Raw genomic sequence first — 18729 nt, forward strand, 5'->3', positions numbered from 1 at the left:
CTTTAGAATAGGGGCCAGTACCTAGTTGAAACACACAACTAGTGATCACAGAGTACGAGCCGTTCTCCTGAGCATAGCACAGTAATGACTTATGCTTGGAATTGAGACATATGATTCACTCTGAGATTGATAGATTTGGGCCAAGACACATGCATGACCCAGAGCTGCTTTAAGGGAGACTTCAATCTCGTTCTTCTAAATGCCGATTATAAAAACTTCTGACTTAGGTCAGTTTCTAACACAGGTTTGGTAGGACTCGGCAAATACAGCACAAAGCAGCCAAGTTCAAAGCAAAAACTCTCTAGCAGGCAGATTATAGGTCAAACAGCATGCCTTCCAGCTGGCAGCAACTCAAAATTCACACTTGCCAAAGGCAGCAGGGCTAGTTAGCAGCCAAAGCATGAGAGGAAAGAACCCTGATTGTGATGGGCATTGTGTAGACACTTGGCTCAGATTTTTGCAGCCACCCTACAGCTGTGGGATAGACCCTCAAACCAAAATTTGGTTTGGATGTCAAGACTGATGTTACCACACATGCAGTAAGAGGGTATGGAAAGGTTTATTACTCACATAGAGAGATTTTTCTGGGGAAAACAAGGTAGATTTCCAAGCAGGTCTCAGAATGGGTTGAGAGATCATGGAGGGGAAACTGGCTGGAGTTTTTATTGGGCTCAGAAAGTGGGGCTGTGTAAGGGTTCCCAGGCACGGGCAGGGGCTTGTGTGATTTAAACTTCCCACCTCTACAAAGGAGGGGACACCCAGCAAACATCAAAAATGGAGTCTGATTCTTTATTATGCTGTATTATATGCTATTGTGTAACAAACTACCACAAATTTTGTGGGACAACACACAGTTGTTATCTCAGTTTCCAAGGTTCATGAATCTGAGCACAGCTTTGCTGGGTCCTCTACTTCAAGGTCTTTCATAAGGCTGCAGTCAAGGTATGGGCCAGGATTTACCCAAAGGCACAACTGGAGAAGGATCACTTCCAAGCTCACATGATCATGTGCAGGATTTAGTTGTTTTCAGGGTATTACACTGAGGATCCCAGTTTCATGCTGGTTGCTGGCCAGGGTCCACCCTCAGTTCATTGCTGTGTGGGTTTCTACAATATGGCATCTGGCTTCATCAAAGCCAGTCAATAGAGTCTTCTGGCAAGAAAGAATTTGTAATAGCTTATAACTTAATAATGTAAGTGACTTCCTTTATGCATTCTATTGGTTAGAAGTGAAGTTACTGTGGGAGGGTATAGGTCAGTGGTAGAGTGCATGCTCAGCATGCACAAGGTCCTGGGTTCAATCCCCAGTACTTCTGTTTAAAAAGAAATAAACTTAAAATTATTTCCACCTATTAAACAAAAATTTTAAAAGTAAACAAATTTTTAAAATTTTAATTAAGATACAGTGAAACCAAAAAAAAAAAATTAATTTGCTAAGTCAACCCACACTCAAGGGAAGGGAATTACACAAGGACATGAATACCAGAAGTCAGGGGATCACTGGGGGACATCTAAGTCCTTCTTCCATAGGATCTATGACCATTTACTTGAGCAACTGTATGCTGGAAAAAGAATACTCAGACATCTAGAAGACTAGCATAGAAAGGGTCTGAGTTCACAATGATACTTAGAGACCTAAAGCATTACTGTGGTCCACACGTTAGAACAGGCATATATGGAGGTCAGGTAATAAATGGATTCCTGGCCAGAATCTGGCTTACAATAGAACTATTGGGTCCACAGACTATCTTGTGGTCATTTTATGGATCCCTGAATTTATGTAAGTATTGACATATTTTGGAGTTGGAGTTACTCCACATGTTGGGTCCGTGGCCTGTAGTGTAATAGCTTTCATAGTGGAAAAGATCAAGAAAGCTCTGAGATTACCCCTTGTCCTCTCAAGCTACAATAGTAGATGAAAAAAAAACCAAAACCTGTAACATCCCAGGAAGACGGCAGAGATTAGTGCCATCCTAAAGATCAAAAGGACGTAAGGTTGGTGGTCACTATTATCTCACTTCATTTGTCCTTTGTGAATTCCCTGGTGTTGTAAGGATTTTAGCTGTGGCTGTAAGCTTTTCCATATTCATCATTTTTGTATGACCAGTGAAGGTAGAGGCCTTAGGTAAAGTTATCCCCTGCCCCCTTTATTATACTCATATAGTATAAAAGAATTAGAATTCTCTAATGTTGAGCAAGGAAGATGCTAGGTGCCTCCCTTTCTCTAGCATGACTTTGATTTCAAGTAAGGCATTCCTATGGCTAAAGGAAATCTCACATTTATTACATGTATCTGGCATTATATTAAGATTTGAGCTGTGGCTAAAAGCCTTTGGACATGCATTATATATGGAGTCCCAGTTTTTACAATATTCATAGTTCCCCTCTAGCATGAATTGTCTCATTTCAACCATCACCATATTGATAATATTTACAGTTGTTTTCCTGCAGAGTGAATTATCTCATGTTGTGAAAGTTCTGAATTGTTTGGTAGTATCCACCAAGGCTCGCTGAACATACATATACCCCAGGACCCAGCAATTCTACTCCTAAGTATATACACAAGAAAAATGAATGAAAGTACACCAAAATATAAGTATGTTCACAGGAGCATTGTTTATTATGACCCTAAGCTGTAAACAATGAAAAAGTCCATTAACAGTAAATTGGATAAATTGTAATATAATCATATAATGGAATTTTATACAGAATGAAAATAAATAAACTTCTGCGACATGCACTAGTGATGAGTTTTAGAGACAGTGATGAATGAAACAAGTCATGTATGAAAGAATACATAGTGTGTAATTTAATTTATATAAAGGCTTATAATATGCAAAAACTAATTTATAATGTTAGAACTTAGAACTGTGGCTAACTCTGAGGAGGTCGTAATTAATTTTCTTCCATATTTGCAGTGAGAAATACAGTTCACACCTTTTTTTTTAAAGCACTTCTGCTCACAGTGTGGTCCATGGCCCACTGCCAGACAGCCTACCGTTTGTTAGTGGGTCACAACAAAGTGTGTATGGGAATTGAAAATAAGCAATTTAAAATGTTTGTAGAAATTTGACAGAGAAGGTTATGTCCGGTGAATATAATAATAAAAAATTGAAGCTTGTATTTTTAATGACTTTTGTCATTTCCTTTGTCTAGTAATTCTTCTTGTGTGTTTTAAAGTCTAGCAGATAGTAGGTAAATATGTGGTATAGTACCTTAAACTGTTTAATATTATTACACTTACAAGCAATATCATGTATAGGGTTTACTATGACTTTAAAATTTTTACCAAAAAAGTCACATCTTTTACTGAATTCCCATAGTTTCTATCTTGTGAGTCTTCTGATGGACAATGAGGTTTGACTTACAACTGAAGAACTTCCCACATTCTTTACATTCATACGGTTTCTCTCCTGTGTGGGTTTTCTGATGGCGAATGAGATTTGATTTCCTACTAAAGGCTTTCCCACACTGAGGACATCCGTTGGATTTCTCTCCTGTGTGTATTCTCTGATGAACAGTGAGGATTGCCTTCTGGCGGAAAGACTTCCCACATTCGTTACAAATATAGGGCTTTTCCCCCGTGTGAATTCTTTGATGCAGAGTGAGGGTTGTCTTTTGGCAGAAGGACTTCCCACATTCATTGCAAATATACGGTTTCTCTCCTGTGTGAGTTCTCTGGTGTACAGTGAGGGTTGTCTTCTGGATAAATGCCTTCCCACATTCATTGCACTGATACGGTTTCTCTCCTGTGTGTGTTCTCTGATGATCAATGAGGTATGACTTCTTTCTAAAAGCACTTCCACACTGAGTACATTCATAGGCCTTCTCTCCTGTGTGTGTTTTATGATGCCTAGTGAGGGTTGCCTTCTGGCGGAAGGACTTCCCACAATCCATGCAGATGTAGGGTTTTCCCTCTATATGTGTTTTCTCATGAAGAGTGAGGGCCGTCTTTTGACGGAAGGCTTTTCCACATTGATTGCAAACATAAGGTTTCTCACCTGTGTGAATTCGCTGATGTTCAATGAGGTATGACTTCCTTCTAAAGCTGTTACCACAGTAAGGACACTGAAAGGGTTTCTCTTCTGTTGGAGATCTCTGATGCATGATAAAAACGGACTTTCTACAGAGGAATTTCCCATATTTGTTGTATGCATGGGGCTTCTTCTCTGTAAGATTTTGTTGGTGGACATTGAGATTTGACTTTTCAAGGAAGGCTATTCCATCTTTATTGTATTCAAAGGGTCTTTCTCCTCTGTGAGCTCTAGTATGTGTAAATAACATTCCTTTCATGAGGAAGGGTTTTCCACATTCATTATGTTCAAATGACTGCTCAGGAGTCTGAACCTTCTGATGTTGAATAAGGTCCTGTTTATCACTCAGGCTTCTTTCTGTTTGTCTACAGAGGTTAACTGCAGTATGAATTTTCTCATGCTTCGTATTAAGGAGTGTTTTCTCCCATCCATTACTCTCACCAAACTTCTCTCTTACAGGGCTTATATTTCTGATGACTAATCCTGAAATATTTTTAAAAACCTTTCCATCAGGTTTATATTCACGTAGTGTTGTTTTTGAAATAATACGATTCTTGCTGACAGTGAATGTTTTCCCCAAAATATTACTTCTCTCCTTCATTAGTCCTTTGTGGTTGAGGAATACAGCTGATCTAGAATGCCTTTCTTGGTATTCTTTGAATTTCACTAAAACATCTTCAGCTTTCCCATCGTCTTCTAGAAAAAATAAAATTAATAATTCTAAGTCTTCACATAATGTTATGAGTTAGATACATATACAAGCAACCCATGATGGGACTGTCTGTCTCACTATTAGAGTCTATACAAAGGCCAAAATAAATTACCTCCTGGAAGGAAAACGCATAGAACAGAAACAAACCCTGCTACACTGTTAAAATGAGGAAAAATTGGTATAAACATAAGCAAACAACACATGTCTTTGAAATGTTGTAGATGTAAGTTACACTGAGCAGGTGTAGTAAGCAGAAGGCCAAGTCAGCAGAAGATGAAGGATGGGGAGAGTGCGATTGCTCTCGGAACGGGCAGGGTCAGAAATAATGAGGTGAGCCTATCAAGGGTAATAAGCAGTAAGCAAGGAAACTGTTCAGGTGGAGATGAAAGCGTATATATTTATGCTCTAATTACTAAATAAGTGTCATAAAATTCCTCCATTTGTTTCTTCCTCACTTGTATTTAGCCCAACAATGGCAAATGAACTTTCTCAAGCATTCCTTTTCTAGTGTGTGTAGACAGACACACAAGTCTGTAGTCTAGATCCTAACTCTCCACATTAACTATAAGTTTTTTCTCTTGAAAGTGAAGAATTGGGAAAACATAATTCCATTAGGAATTGTAAAATAAATCAGAGGACAAAGCATACGTGCAACACACACATAATCACTGTTGTATTCTGCTTGCTGCTACTACAATTATTCTTCCAGAGGTGGGCAATAACTAAATTATCTTGGCCATCAATCAGAACTTTTCCTCCTTTCAATTTGCTGAACTTCTTGCTCAGTTTTAGGGAAGGATGGGTTCAACTTCTCCTCCCAATGCAGTTGCTTTTCCCTTCTGGGGCTGTGAAAGGCTGGATTCTTCAGTGTACGTGTGTGGCACTGCTCGACCTTAAAAACTATAATTTTTCTTATAAATGTTTGGCTTTATCTTACTATTGTAACTTTACTCACCTATATCTGGTGGAGCGACTTTAAAGATAGATTCACCTTCCCCATGATTTGCATCTTATTTACAACAGCACTTTTATCCCATCAAACCACCCATCAAAAGGTAAACAGATAATACTGTATCCTGCATTCACAGTAGAATACAATGATATTTATACAATGGATACTATTCAGGAATAAAAAGGAAAAACCTACCGATACACAGTGACAAAAGGGGTAAAACGCAAACATTTTTCTGATTTAAAGCTTTATGCAAAAGCGTACATACCATCCAGTTCCATTTATGTATAGTTCTAGGACATGCAAGACTACTCTGTATTAGTAATTGGAATTATATTGCCTTCCTGAGAACTTCAGCCAGCTTCAGGGACATGCTACTGTCCAATTTATCCAAAATCCTTCACGTATTCTTTCTACCCTTCCATGTCTAATTTGTCTGAAATTTGAGTATAATTATAGTCTGGACCATCCATGTCAAGTAATCTTTCAACCACCTGCTATTTTAATATGAAGATTATATGTAAAATGCTCAATATGATAATAATGCCTTCCCAACTAAAACTCACACTCTTGCAAGTCAACATTTTATTGGCTATATTTTTTGAAATTTTGAGTACACATTAACACACTGTTATCTGAGGTGAAGGGATATGATGTTGGCATGTAAATCTAAAAAGAACTTACCATTAAATGATTTCTGAATGGATGAGAAAGATGTTTTCCTTGCATGCTACCATAGGCCATCAGTCAGGTAACTACTGAATATCTAGCCTCTGCTACAAGCTACAGTAGGGAAAGTAAAAGAGAGGATCTTATTTTGGGGGAATCATTAATCAGATGGGGAAAGAGGCCTCAGATAAAGCAATGTTGAATCAGGTATCAAATTATTAGATCATATCAGAGGATGGGTCTGTTCACATGTTACAGACACTAAATACAATGTGAATGCAGAAAAAAAGGAACTGCCATGCTCTGGAGTAGTTAAGGAACATTTCATGGAGGAAGTGAAACTTGATCTTTTAACTAAAGGATATGTAGTATTGTGCTAAAGAATATAATCTTGCCCAAAGAGAAGCCTGACATTTGCCTTTGACTTCTGGGAGGTAGTTGCTAAGTCTTTGGAATGTCAAGCTTGACAGGAGTGCATTTATTTGCCTGGGAGCCAGAAAGTAACAATGTGATTGGAGGGGAGGGTGTCTTTGAGTCATTCGAACAATGTGAGTTAGGGTGAGGGCTTTGGGTCAGAGTATCAGCTCAGCCTCTTAAGGGGCTGGAAACTAAGAGCAGCCACATGGGCAGTGAAGCATGCCCATGTGATGTAGCCCTAATATACACTCTGGACACTAGACATGGGTGAAGCTTCCCTGGCTGGCAATATTCTGTATGTACTGTCATATCAGGAAAGTAACGCTGTCCATGTCTCCACAGAGAGAAGACAACTAGAAGCTCTGTGTTTGGTTCTTTCCTGGACTCTGCCCTATGTGCTTCTCCTCTTGGCTAATTTTAATCCGTATTCTTGTCTTATAACCATAACTGTGAGTATTATAGCTTTCAATACGTTTTGTAAGTCCTCATAGCAAACTATTGACCCTAACAGTAATCTTGGGGACCCCTGAACTTGCAGTTGGTATCAGAGGTGAGGGTGGTCATAGGTGTGCTACTGCACTCTCGTACTTTACAGCTGGCTAACTTTGCAAGTATCCCTATGGGTGTATGGCAGCTGTCATATAATGAAAGGTCCAGTTGCGACAAATAAAATCAATTGTATGCAGTACATTTGGGAGACTAGAACAAATAGATATTAGCAAGAGTTCTCAGTTACACAGAGAAATACACGTGGAATGACCAGACAGGGTATTATTCTCTCAGGCCTTGAAAAAGAAGGGATTTAACTTCCATATACTAAGTGGTATCATTTTTGCATATTGACTGAAAGAAAATGGAAAGAACTGGGGAAAAACCATGGCAAATCTAAAGAGTTACTGCAACAGTCCACACCTGAAATAATATGGCTCTGTTTGGAAGATGTCAGTGGCAAATGAGAATATGAGAGGATGGAAAGATATTTCATGGAGTGAAATAAAACAAAAATTGTGGAGAGACCATTTGAAAAATACAGCACAGATGGTGGAATCAACCTGATACTACAAGAAGCTGACTACAGGATCAAAAGTATATAGAGAAAAAGATAAAGATAATTATTATTATTTCTGAAATATCAGTAACCAGAAGGGTGAGAAAACTGATTGCTGTATTGCTGTAGGCAGATTAAAATATACCACAAGATCTCCAAGTGGGAGAAATGGACTAAACATGTCTATTTGAAAATCATTCACATAAAATAAGGAAATCACAACTTGAGAATGGATCAGATTATTAGAGCTTAGAGGGCTTTTATGAAGACAAGAACTGAGGATAAAGAAAGATCCTTCAAGGATACTGATGAGAGCCTAATGAAATAAAATCCACTTATTCAACAAATATTTATTTTTCCAGGCAATGTAGATAGAGGGAAGCAAAACAACCAAGATGTAGAAGACACTCTGGGACACAGGATAAGTTTTTCACCCAAATCCAGGTACGTAGCTATCAGGAGTCTGAGCACTATGATATGAAACATGGAGACTTGTTAGGAAGAAATTTATTGAAATGAAGTGCTACTGAAATTATCACTTTGGTCCAAGGCATATGGATTTTGAAATCTGACAGTAGGTCTCACAGTGAGAATGGGATGTGAGACTGAGTGCAGGAAACAAGTATAAGGGTAAAGGAAGGAAAGATAATGAAAACTAAGACAAAGATAAATATTAGCAATGAGTTCCTTTTTATATTTTGGTTAGATTTAAGATGCCTGTAAATAGAAGACTATAACAAAAGAATAAAGATAGAGGGCTGAAATGTTAAAGAAAGAGATGAGAAACAAGAAGAAAGGCCTGTATCAGCAGTTTCCAAGAGACTCTTATGTGGAGGCATCCACAAAGTCAAAACTATTTTTGTTAATAATAACACTTCACTTGTATATTTAACTGTGTTTGTATTGCACAAATGGGGAAAAAGTGATGGTGGGTATCTCATGGAATTTTAATTTATGGAAGTGACACAGAAAGGCTAATGGTATTAAAAGAAAAAAATTTATTACTTGCATTTCCTGAGAGGAAGGGCCATCCCATGCCATGCAGGGCCACATGGGGAAGCACCAGGTTTGGTCAGGAGGCAGAAAGAAACAAGTAGAAAGTCTAGGCCAGAGCCTTTATTTGGGCTTGCTTCCATGGGAAAGGTAAGGCAGGGCAGAGGAAACAGCTTAGGACTGGCTCGTTTGAATAGTGTTGGCAGGTTGTGTGAGACAGGGATGATCTCATTATCTGGTACCTGGCCCCAGGTGATTTAGGGCAGGGGAACTACTGGCTGTGATTTAGATAAAGGAGGTGGTTGAGGATATGGTCTAGGGATTGGTTGATTTGTATATGAAAGGTGGGCTCACCAACAAGTTGTTTACTATTTCTAGGAATTAGCTAGCTCTGGGAGGAGCGATCCCTCCTCAGCCAGTAAAACTCCCCAAAGATGTCAAAACATCATAAAATATAGAAAATTAAAAATATGATTAATACAGTGGATAAAATGCTGGCACATTAGCGTAAATCAACATAAAATAGATAACAAGTTTATACTGTAGAGCACAGGGAACTATTTTCAATCTCTTGTAGTAATTTATGGTGAAAAAGAATAAGAGAATGGATATTCAAAAGAATATTGAAAACGAATGTATGTATGTTAATGTATGGCTGAAGCATTATGCTGCACATCAGAAACTGACACAACATTGTAAACTGACTATACTTCAATAAATATATATATATATATATATATATATATATATATATATATACACACACACAAAAAAAAAAGAAAAAAAACTACCCAGCCCCCCCCCAAAACCCCATAAATCAAAGCACTGGTACCAATCTGTAATAGTAATCACTGAATTTTGAACTACCACACACTCACAGGAAACAAGTTTCACTTCAGACTTTTTGATGGCGTATAAAAAAATGATTAATTTTATTAGATTGCCACCTTTAAGTACACATATTTTCAATATTCTGTCTGATTATTAAAGAATTATGTGCAAAGCACTTCTGTTGCATACCACAGTACAGTTGATCCTTAAACAACACGGGGAGTGAGGGGTGCCAACCCTCTGCACAGTTAAAAATCTGCATGTAACTTATAGTTAGCCCTCAGTTTCTCCATATCCAAGGTTCCACATCCATGGATTCAACCAACCATGGATTGTGTAGTACCACAATAATTACTATTGTAAAAAAATTTGCATACAAGCGGACCTGCACAATTCAAATGTGTGTCGTTCAAGGGCCAATTGTATAATATATTTTGTGAGGAAAAGTGCTGGTGTAATTATTTGAGTTGAGAACGGAATATCTACTTTTTGTGGAACAGCTGTTTTACTTAAAAATATGCTATTACTCAGATGTGGCTATCTGGTAGACATTTTCTCGAACAACATGAACCTGTCAATTCAAAGAAAACATCTGCCAATACTTGTTACCGAGGATAAATTTCAGGCTGTCAACTATAAGTCATTATGTTGGAAAGCTTGTATTTGCTACTGTGAGCTTGTCAACTTCCCCATACTTAATGACTTTTATGATGAGTTTACTGGTGATGCTAACAAATGTGGGTTTGGGGTTTTTAGAAAGTATTGTATATGGAAATGTGTCAAAATTTGGAAGACCTGTGTACACCAGAGAACTGTTACTTTCAGCAATAACTGTTGTTATTGTATGGCCAGTACATAATAATACCAAAAAATACATGGGTAAATATTTAAATAGACCATTGGATTTTATGTAACAGTGGACAGAAGTTCATTGTTATGATTTCAGATTTTATATTGCAACCAACTGCTTAGGAACAACCAATTGTCGAACTGCAACTATCTGTTTAGGAACTACGAATTGTTCTATCTGAGTGTAGTGTTAATGAAGAATAGCCATAACGATCTAAAAAGGCTTTTAAAATATTTCTCTTTCAAACTGCATATATGTGTGAAGCAAGAGTTTCTTAATATATTTCAATTAAAAAAACATATTGCAACAACAGATTAAATGTAGAATCATGTAAAAATCAGCTGTCTTCCATCAAGCAAGACATTAATAAATTTCAATCACGTATCCATGTCCCTTTTCTCATTTTTTTCTTTTGGAAAATAATTTTTTTGATAAAATATGATTTTATGTCAACATGTAATGAGTTTATTATTTTTATATTGTTCTTTTTAGAGGAAATAAATGGATATTTTTTAAATTTCTGTTTTAATTTTGAATAGGGTGGATACACAGAAAGTTCTTTTAAGAACTTTCTCTTAAGAATTTTTAAGAGTATAAATAAGTCCTGAGACTAAAAAGTTTGAGAACTGCTGATCTAGACATTCAGATTCTTTAATGACAAGGAAGTTGGTATCAAAATAACCTTCCAGCTGATAACAGTGATAACTATAGACCAATTATAAAGTGGTTTCAAGGCACTAATGGATGATCAAAAGCAGGCAGAAACTGTAATGAATAAACCTTTGAAAGAAAGAAACCACACTGCAGTGAGATCTACATTAATCCAGGTTTTCCCCTGTGTGCCCCGGCAGTTCATGCAGCACAGGGGGACAGGTCTCAAGGAGAAAGCAGGAGTTATCCTGCATGGAAGAATCAGAGACAGAGTTCAGGGACACCAGACTGCTGTAAATTCAGGAAGAATCCAAGAATGAAGGAAGCATAGAAGAGCCCTGATGTCAGCATAAACCCCTGCTCGAAGCCTTGGCTTACTACAGTTTTGCAGGGTAAGACTGCAGGGAGCACAAAGGGACAAGAAAGCTGGAACACTGAAAGAACTGAGCGATGATTTCAGCAACTACTTAGCTCTGGAAAAACAGTTTTAAATTCCAGTCCTGAGCCGCGTTAGAAGAACCTGGTTAAAAGTTTGGTCTTCCTGTTGTAAACCCTAGAATGGCCATGTATTAGGAGTAAAGGCTGCATCCCAAGGCTTAGAGCAACTCCATAAAACTTAAGGCAAAGCTGAGAATGAAGCAGAAATAATCTAAACAACTTTAAAGCAACCTGACAAAGGAACCGACATGACCCTCAGTAACTTAACCACCTACACTAGATTAAAACTCAGCAAACTTCAGAGGAAGAAAAAGGATCCAGCATCTTGACAACATATTATATTAAATTTTCCTGAGAAGAAAGAGGAAAATGTAACCAATAAGGAAGATAAAAACTAGTCAACAGAAACAGACTGATACATGTCCCCTATGTTGAAATTAGAAGATAAGACATTTAAAATATCGATGATAAATAGGTTTACAAATCTACAAGAAAAGGTGGAAATATGGGTGAAGGGACAGAGTATTCAGGAAAGATAAGGAAATGCAAACTGAAAAAGCCCAGTATATGAAATATAAAATTCACTGGATAGGTTTAACAGCAAATGAACATAAGGGAATAAAAACCAATACACTGGAAGTCAGGTTAACAGAAATTACCCCAACTAAAAGAACTGAAAATCCTTAGTGAACTAGAGGATAGGATTTAAAATATAACTGAGAGTAGAGAAAAAAATAACTGTAGAAGTATAGACCAAAATTTCCCCAAATGTGAGCTAATACAAGTACCCTGTGAACTTGTTAAATTAACGGTTTTTGTTTTAGATTCTTTAGGGTTTACTATGTACATAGTCATGTCACCTACAAATGAAGATAGTTCTCTTTCTAATCTGTAGCCTTTTAACTTCTTTTTCTTGCCTTATTGTTCTGGCTTGTGTCCTCTGCAGTGATAAACAGAAGTGGTGATGGGGGCATCCTTTCTTTGTTTTTGATTTAGAGTATAAAGCATTCAGGTTTTCACCGTTGAAGGTGATGGTAGCTGTAAGTTATTCAAAGATATTCTTTCTGAAGTTGAGGGAATTCCCTGGATTGCTAATAAACAGATTTATCATAGACATTGAATTTAATTATTTTCCCATTTACTGAGATCATTATGTGTTTTTTTTCCCTCTTACTTTAAGTAGTAGCTTACATCCTTGGTTTTAGACAACTTTTCACGTAAATTATATAGCTTGACTTTTAAATACCAAATCAACTTTGCTTTCCTTGGATAAACTCTTTTCAGTCATGAGGTATCATCCTTTCAATATATTGATAGATTTAGTTTTGTAATATTTTATGAAGGATTTTATATCTAGCTTCATGAAGGATGTTAGTGTGTAGTTTTCTGTTCTCATAGTGCCTTTGATTGTGGATAATGCTGGTCTTAGGAGTTGGGACATGTTCTCTCCTACTGTATTGGTTGGCATAAAATTGTATGTTCTCTAATTGTCCTCTTAATGTCTGTGGAATTTGTAGTGATGGAGCCTCTTTTTAATTTTTTATATTGGTGAAATTTGTGTCTTCTACTTTTGAAATTAGTATATATAGCTAATACATCAGCGTTTGGCTTCACTCATTTTCTCTATTTTTCCTGTTATGTATTACACAGATTTCTGCTTTAGTCTTAATTTTTTCCTTTTACAAACTTTTGAGTTTGATTCACTTTCCTTTTTCGAGTTATTTAGGATGACAGCTTAGATCATTGCTTTAGACCCTGATGTAAAGGGATAAAATTTAACGGTGCTTTAGTTGCATTCCACACATTTTGACATGTTGTCTTAAGTAACATTCAGTTCAAAATATCTTCCAATTTACCTTAGGCTTTTTGCCTTGATTCATGGATTATTTGGAAATGTGATGAGTTTCCAAATATTTGGGGAATTTAGAGATATGTTTTTGATTTCTAAGTTAATTCTACTGTGGTCAGAGACCATTCGCTATGATTTCAGTCCTTCTTAATTTGTTGATGCTTGTTTTATGGCCCAGTAAATAGGGTCTATCATGGTGAATGTTTCATGTAAAATATTCTATAAAGATTAACTAGATAAAATTGATTGTGTTTTCAAGCCTTCCATAGTCTTACTGATTTTCTTTCTCTTTGTTCTCTCCATTTCTGAGGGAGAAGTATTTATATCTTAAGCTATAATTATATTGCTTCTTTCAGGTCTATCAGCTTTGCTTCATGTACTTCATGCATTCTCAGTGGGGGTGATATTGCTCCTAAGGGAGCAAAACTGGTTCCAGGGAAAATGAAAAAAGAAAACCTTAGATATTACAATGGTTTGTGGCCCTCCAAAGGGCAACAGACATAAATAGATAATGGTATTAAAATTTCACAGAGGGGAGGCAGTTAGAAAAAAAATATCTAAAAAGATTCTTTAGGGCAGTGAAAATGATAAAAAGCTTCTTGAAAAACACTGAAGTATCTTGAAGCTGGCAGAATTGTTATGACTTCTGATGATTTGTCCCTATTTATCACTATAATAGTCCATGCTCTGAAATCTACTTTGATATATAGCCACTCGCATTTTCTTCTTAGTGTTTGCATATGTAATAGGGTCAGATTCCATTTCTGACATCTTACAGCTAACAACTTCCTAGACCCACTCCCTTTTTCCCCGCTCTTGCCCCATACCTGGGCAAGGCTATAAGAAAGCTTAGGATGCTGTCTCTGTTGGTGCTGGCAGGAAGTTTAAACCATGCAAGCCTCAGCTCACATACAGAACCCCAACCTGACCCATCCCCTAACCACAGTAAACACCAAAGTCTGACACCCATCCTTGCTCTCTCAAGCCATATTAGGACTAGCTTGGGAATCTTCCCTGCTCTCCCTAGGAAAGCCTCGTTATGCCAGATTTCAGTCTTGACATCTGAACCAAATTTGGGTGAGTAGGGAGGGTTGATATCACCCTCACATCGCAACCACCAGACAGCATGGTACACATTTTTTCATCTGTTTGTATTTCATCTACCTGTGTTTTTACATTTAAATATACAGCACGCAGTTCGGTCTTTCTTGTCATTTCAGATACTGAACAATCATCTTTAGAAGTTTCATTTGGTTCTTTTTTCAGTATTTGTTATCTTGCGTCATTATGTTAATTTTTGCTTTACATCCTTGATGATAATGAAGCCATTTAGAATGGCTGTTTCAACATCCTTGTCTGCAAATTCCATTACCTCTACCTTTTAAAGCTTTTTTTAATTGAAGTATATTCAGTGTGTTCAATTTTAGGTTTGTTATTATTGACTTTTTTCCCCGTATTGAATGATTTTTTTCCTGTTTACAGGTCATAATTTCCTGCTTCTTCATGATGTTTAATAATTCTTGATTGGATATCAGACACTATGAATGTTGTTGAGTTTAAGATATGGTTGTATTTTCATAAAGAGAATTGGCAGCCTTTTTCTGGCATTCTGTGGCAGCCACCAAGTTACACCACTAGGATCTCTCTTCATAATAGAACTTACCACTCATGTGCAAGAACTGTAGTTACCTGGCAACCTCTAATTTTTACCATTTTCAGGAAGCTCTTCAGATTTTGAACCAAACCAGGCCTCCCCAGGGAGTTCCCACCCAATGACTGAACACTGAGGGTGGCCATTTCTGTCCATGGGGACTCTTCTGATGGACAGTTTTTGCTTCAGATCAGTTAGGCTGGTTGACACTTTGTCAGATCTGCATATTGGTCTAAAGCTCTCCCTGCCCAATCCTGTTAGCTTCTTGCCCTTTCCTTCCACAGGGGTCACATCTGTATCATGGTCTGATGGCTGTGTATTTCTGATCTCACTTTTTCCTTTTATCTTTCATAGATGTCACCTCTAATAAATCTATGACACTCCCAACTCCATCTCAGCATCTCCTTGGAGGACGCAACAAACACACAGCAATTACTTTTGGATTGGTTAAATCCTTTTGATACTTTTATTTAAGCTGTTTTAAGGCAAATCTTGCAGTCTCTAATGGATGGCTAATCTAGCCCCATTTATTAGGTGTGACCTTTCTAGGGAATCTCTCTGATGTCCTATGTATTAACAAGTTGTCTCCACTCTGGCTGGAGGGAAATAAAATGATTCCTGGTGCAGTAGGCTATGGGAATTGTTTGTCTCACAACACTGTGGTAATTCTATTTTTCTTAGAACATGTCCTTACCTGGTCTTCTAGGGTTTCAACACCTACAAACGTGCAGATGTGTATTTAGCCAAAGACTCAAGGGGAACCTTTTCCAGATTTGAGGAACTCTTTCCCTGCATAGCTCCCTCTTTTGGGGAAGTGTGTCCTGCAAATTCTAGCCACCTCAGTCTCCCTGAATGCCAGTGTTGGTCCCCTTAAGTCAATAAAATTGCCAAGTGGTTTTTGGATTCCTCTTTCTGCACTGCAGTTTGGAAGCTGCCTTCAGATTAAAGCCTGGAATGAGGTAGGGTGCATCTCATTTGTTTTTCTTCTCAGGGGAATCCAGGCCTGTGCTGCCTGTTGTTCAACAGCTGGAAATAATCTTGTCCAGTTTTCTACTTGTTTCCTGTAGAAGTATAATTCTAGACTCTGTTACTTCCTCAGGGTTGGAAGCACTAGTCTTGAATTATAAAAATGCAGACCCACATGGCTTAATAATGATTATCATCAAACATTTAAGGAAGCAATAATACCGATCTTGCACTAATTCACTAATTCCATAAGAAAACAGATAAGGAGGAATCACCCCAGTTTGATATAGCTGACACAATTCTGGATACAGAAACTTTTCAATGGCATTACAAGAAAACTATGGACCACCATCCTTGGTAAAATCATGCATTAAAGCTTACTAAAATACAAGCAAACTGATTTCAGCAATCTCTAAGAAGGATAATGCATCTTGTCCAACTGGAGTTCATCCTAGGAGCCCAAGGTTGGTTTAAAATTCAAATTAACCAATGTAATACATACAGAACAGATTAAAGAAGAAATATCATCTCAACAGATGTAGAAAAATATTTGTTAAAATAAATATCCATCTCATAATTAAAACTGTCAGAAAACTAGGAAAAGAAGAGAACTTCCAGAATCTCATAAAGAGCACTTATGAAAAACTTACAGTTAATATTAAGCTTAGAAATGGATTATTAAATGGCTTCCTTCTAAATTTAGTGAACTGCTAAGAAAGCTCAGGCTTACTATTTCTATTCAACATTGTCCTGTAGGTCCTCGTCAGTACCACAGGGTAAAAAAAAGAAATGAAAGCAATAAAGTATGCAAATGTAAGAGTGAAATATCTCATTTAAAGAAGGCATGTTTTCTATGTAGGAAATCTAAAGGAATATACCAAAACAAAGAACAACAGCAACAGCAATAAAACTTAATACAATCAGTAGCAATATGCAAAGTCAGTATCTAGAAGTCAATTGTGGCTACATATATTAACAAGCTGGAAAAAGAAAATCAAAAAATCCTACTATCTACAACAGCACCAAAAATATGAAAAGCTTAGAGATAAACTTAATAATAAACAGATAAGACCTTTATACTAAAATAATAAAACACTGTTTACAGGAATTAAAGGAGGTAACTAAAATTTTAAGATATAGTATAGCCATGGACTGGGAGACTCAATATTGCTAAGATGTTCTCACCAATAAAAATCCCAGCACTCTATTTAAAGAAACAATAAGTTTATTCTAAAATGTATTTGAAAAAGAAAATGATCTGGAATAGCCAAGAGAATATTTTAAAAAGAAGAAAGTTAAGAGGACTTGCTCTGACATCAAGACTTTATTATACAGCTACAGTAATCAAAGGCCAGGTGGTACAAGCACTAGGACTTAAAATATGTGAAAGGAAAGAATACTCTACAAATAAACTGACACAAACACAATCAGATAATTTTTGATAAGATCATCACAGCAATTTAATTCAATTCCACAAGTGATGGGACAAATTGATACCTATATGGAAGAAGATAGACCATCAACCCTTACCTCATATTATAAACAAAACTTAACATGAGATGGGTCACAGAACTAATTTAAAAAAAGAAAGCAAAATATACATATCATTTGTAGAAGAAAATACAGGGAACTATCTTCACAACCTAGGAGAAGGCAAATATTTGACAGGTCAAAGAAACAATGATAAAAGAAAAAAATTATAAACTGGACTTAAGTTAAAAACTTGTGCTTATTAAAAGATACCATTAAAATGAATCATCAAGCTACAGACTAGAGGAAATATTTGCAATACCCACATCAAACAAAAGAATTCTCTTCGAAATACATAAAGAATTCCTACTATTCAAGGAAAAAAAACCCATTAAAAAAGCGTAAAACATTTGAACAGACACCCCTGGAGAAGATATAAAAAGCACCTGAAAAAGTTCTCAATATAATTAGTCATAAGAGAAATCTAAATTAAAACTGCAAAGATAAGACGACCATTCTTCAGAATGGTACTTTGGAATGACCAAAATGAAACTACTGATAACACCAAATGTAGAGGAGAATGTGGGGCAATCACATTTCTCATACATTGTTGGTAAAAGTTTAAAATGCTATGGTAACTTTTAAAAACTGGCAGCTTCTTAAAAAGTGAAACAAACCTGCCTTATGAATGAGCAATACCAACTGCTAGGTGTTTACTGAAGAGAAATAAAAAATATATGTCCACAAAAAGATTGTTACAAGAATGTTCACTGTAGCTTTATTCATAATAGCCCCAAAGTGGAACATTTCAAATGTCTATGAACAGGAGATACATAAACAAACTAGTGTATTCATACAATTGAATACTATTCTACAATTAAACTATTTAAGTATGCAAAAACATGTATACATCTCTCAGACATTAAGCTGAGTAAAAGAAAGATGTGAAAAAGGCCTAGAATGGACAAAACTAATCTATGCTGGTAGAAATCACAGCAGTGATTGCCTTAGTGAGAGGGACTGACTTGGAAGAGGCCTGATGGAACTTAATGAGTTAATGGAAGTGTCCTTTATCTTGATTAGTGTGAGAGACACATGGGCTTATATTTCTGCCAGAAATGAAAGAACTTTACACTTAAGGTCTCTATGTACATTATACCTACAAAGCACGGAGTGGATTCTTGGTAAAGTAATAGCAG

General features: G+C 36.7%; 2 protein-coding genes across 7 annotated transcripts in view; one reads left to right on the top strand and one right to left on the bottom strand.

Annotated features, from left to right (window-relative positions):
• LOC140698384 (zinc finger protein 568-like) overlaps positions 1–18729 on the top strand; it is a 125386-nt gene that overhangs the window by 66677 nt on the left and 39980 nt on the right. The window contains exons 6-9 of one of the 6 annotated variants that reach the window (XR_012076170.1): positions 7126–7232; positions 8194–8275; positions 11357–11548; positions 15449–16494. Coding sequence is in view for 1 of the 6 variants with exons in the window: in XM_072968715.1 (XP_072824816.1) it covers positions 7126–7232; positions 8194–8202 (116 nt within the window). In the remaining 5 variants the exon portion in view is untranslated. Of the gene's footprint in view, positions 1–7125; positions 7233–8193; positions 9505–11356; positions 12753–15448; positions 16495–18729 lie in introns of those variants that run through there. The other 5 variants (XR_012076171.1, XR_012076169.1, XR_012076172.1 and 2 more) reach the window with 5 other exon arrangements.
• LOC140685404 (uncharacterized) overlaps positions 1–18729 on the bottom strand; it is an 88261-nt gene that overhangs the window by 40430 nt on the left and 29102 nt on the right. The window contains 1 exon segment of the mRNA XM_072968732.1: positions 3332–4729. Within this exon segment, the coding sequence (XP_072824833.1) occupies positions 3332–4729 (1398 nt within the window).

The sequence above is a fragment of the Vicugna pacos genome, chromosome 9, assembly GCF_048564905.1.
Source record: "Vicugna pacos chromosome 9, VicPac4, whole genome shotgun sequence".
Classification (NCBI taxonomy): domain Eukaryota; kingdom Metazoa; phylum Chordata; class Mammalia; order Artiodactyla; family Camelidae; genus Vicugna; species Vicugna pacos.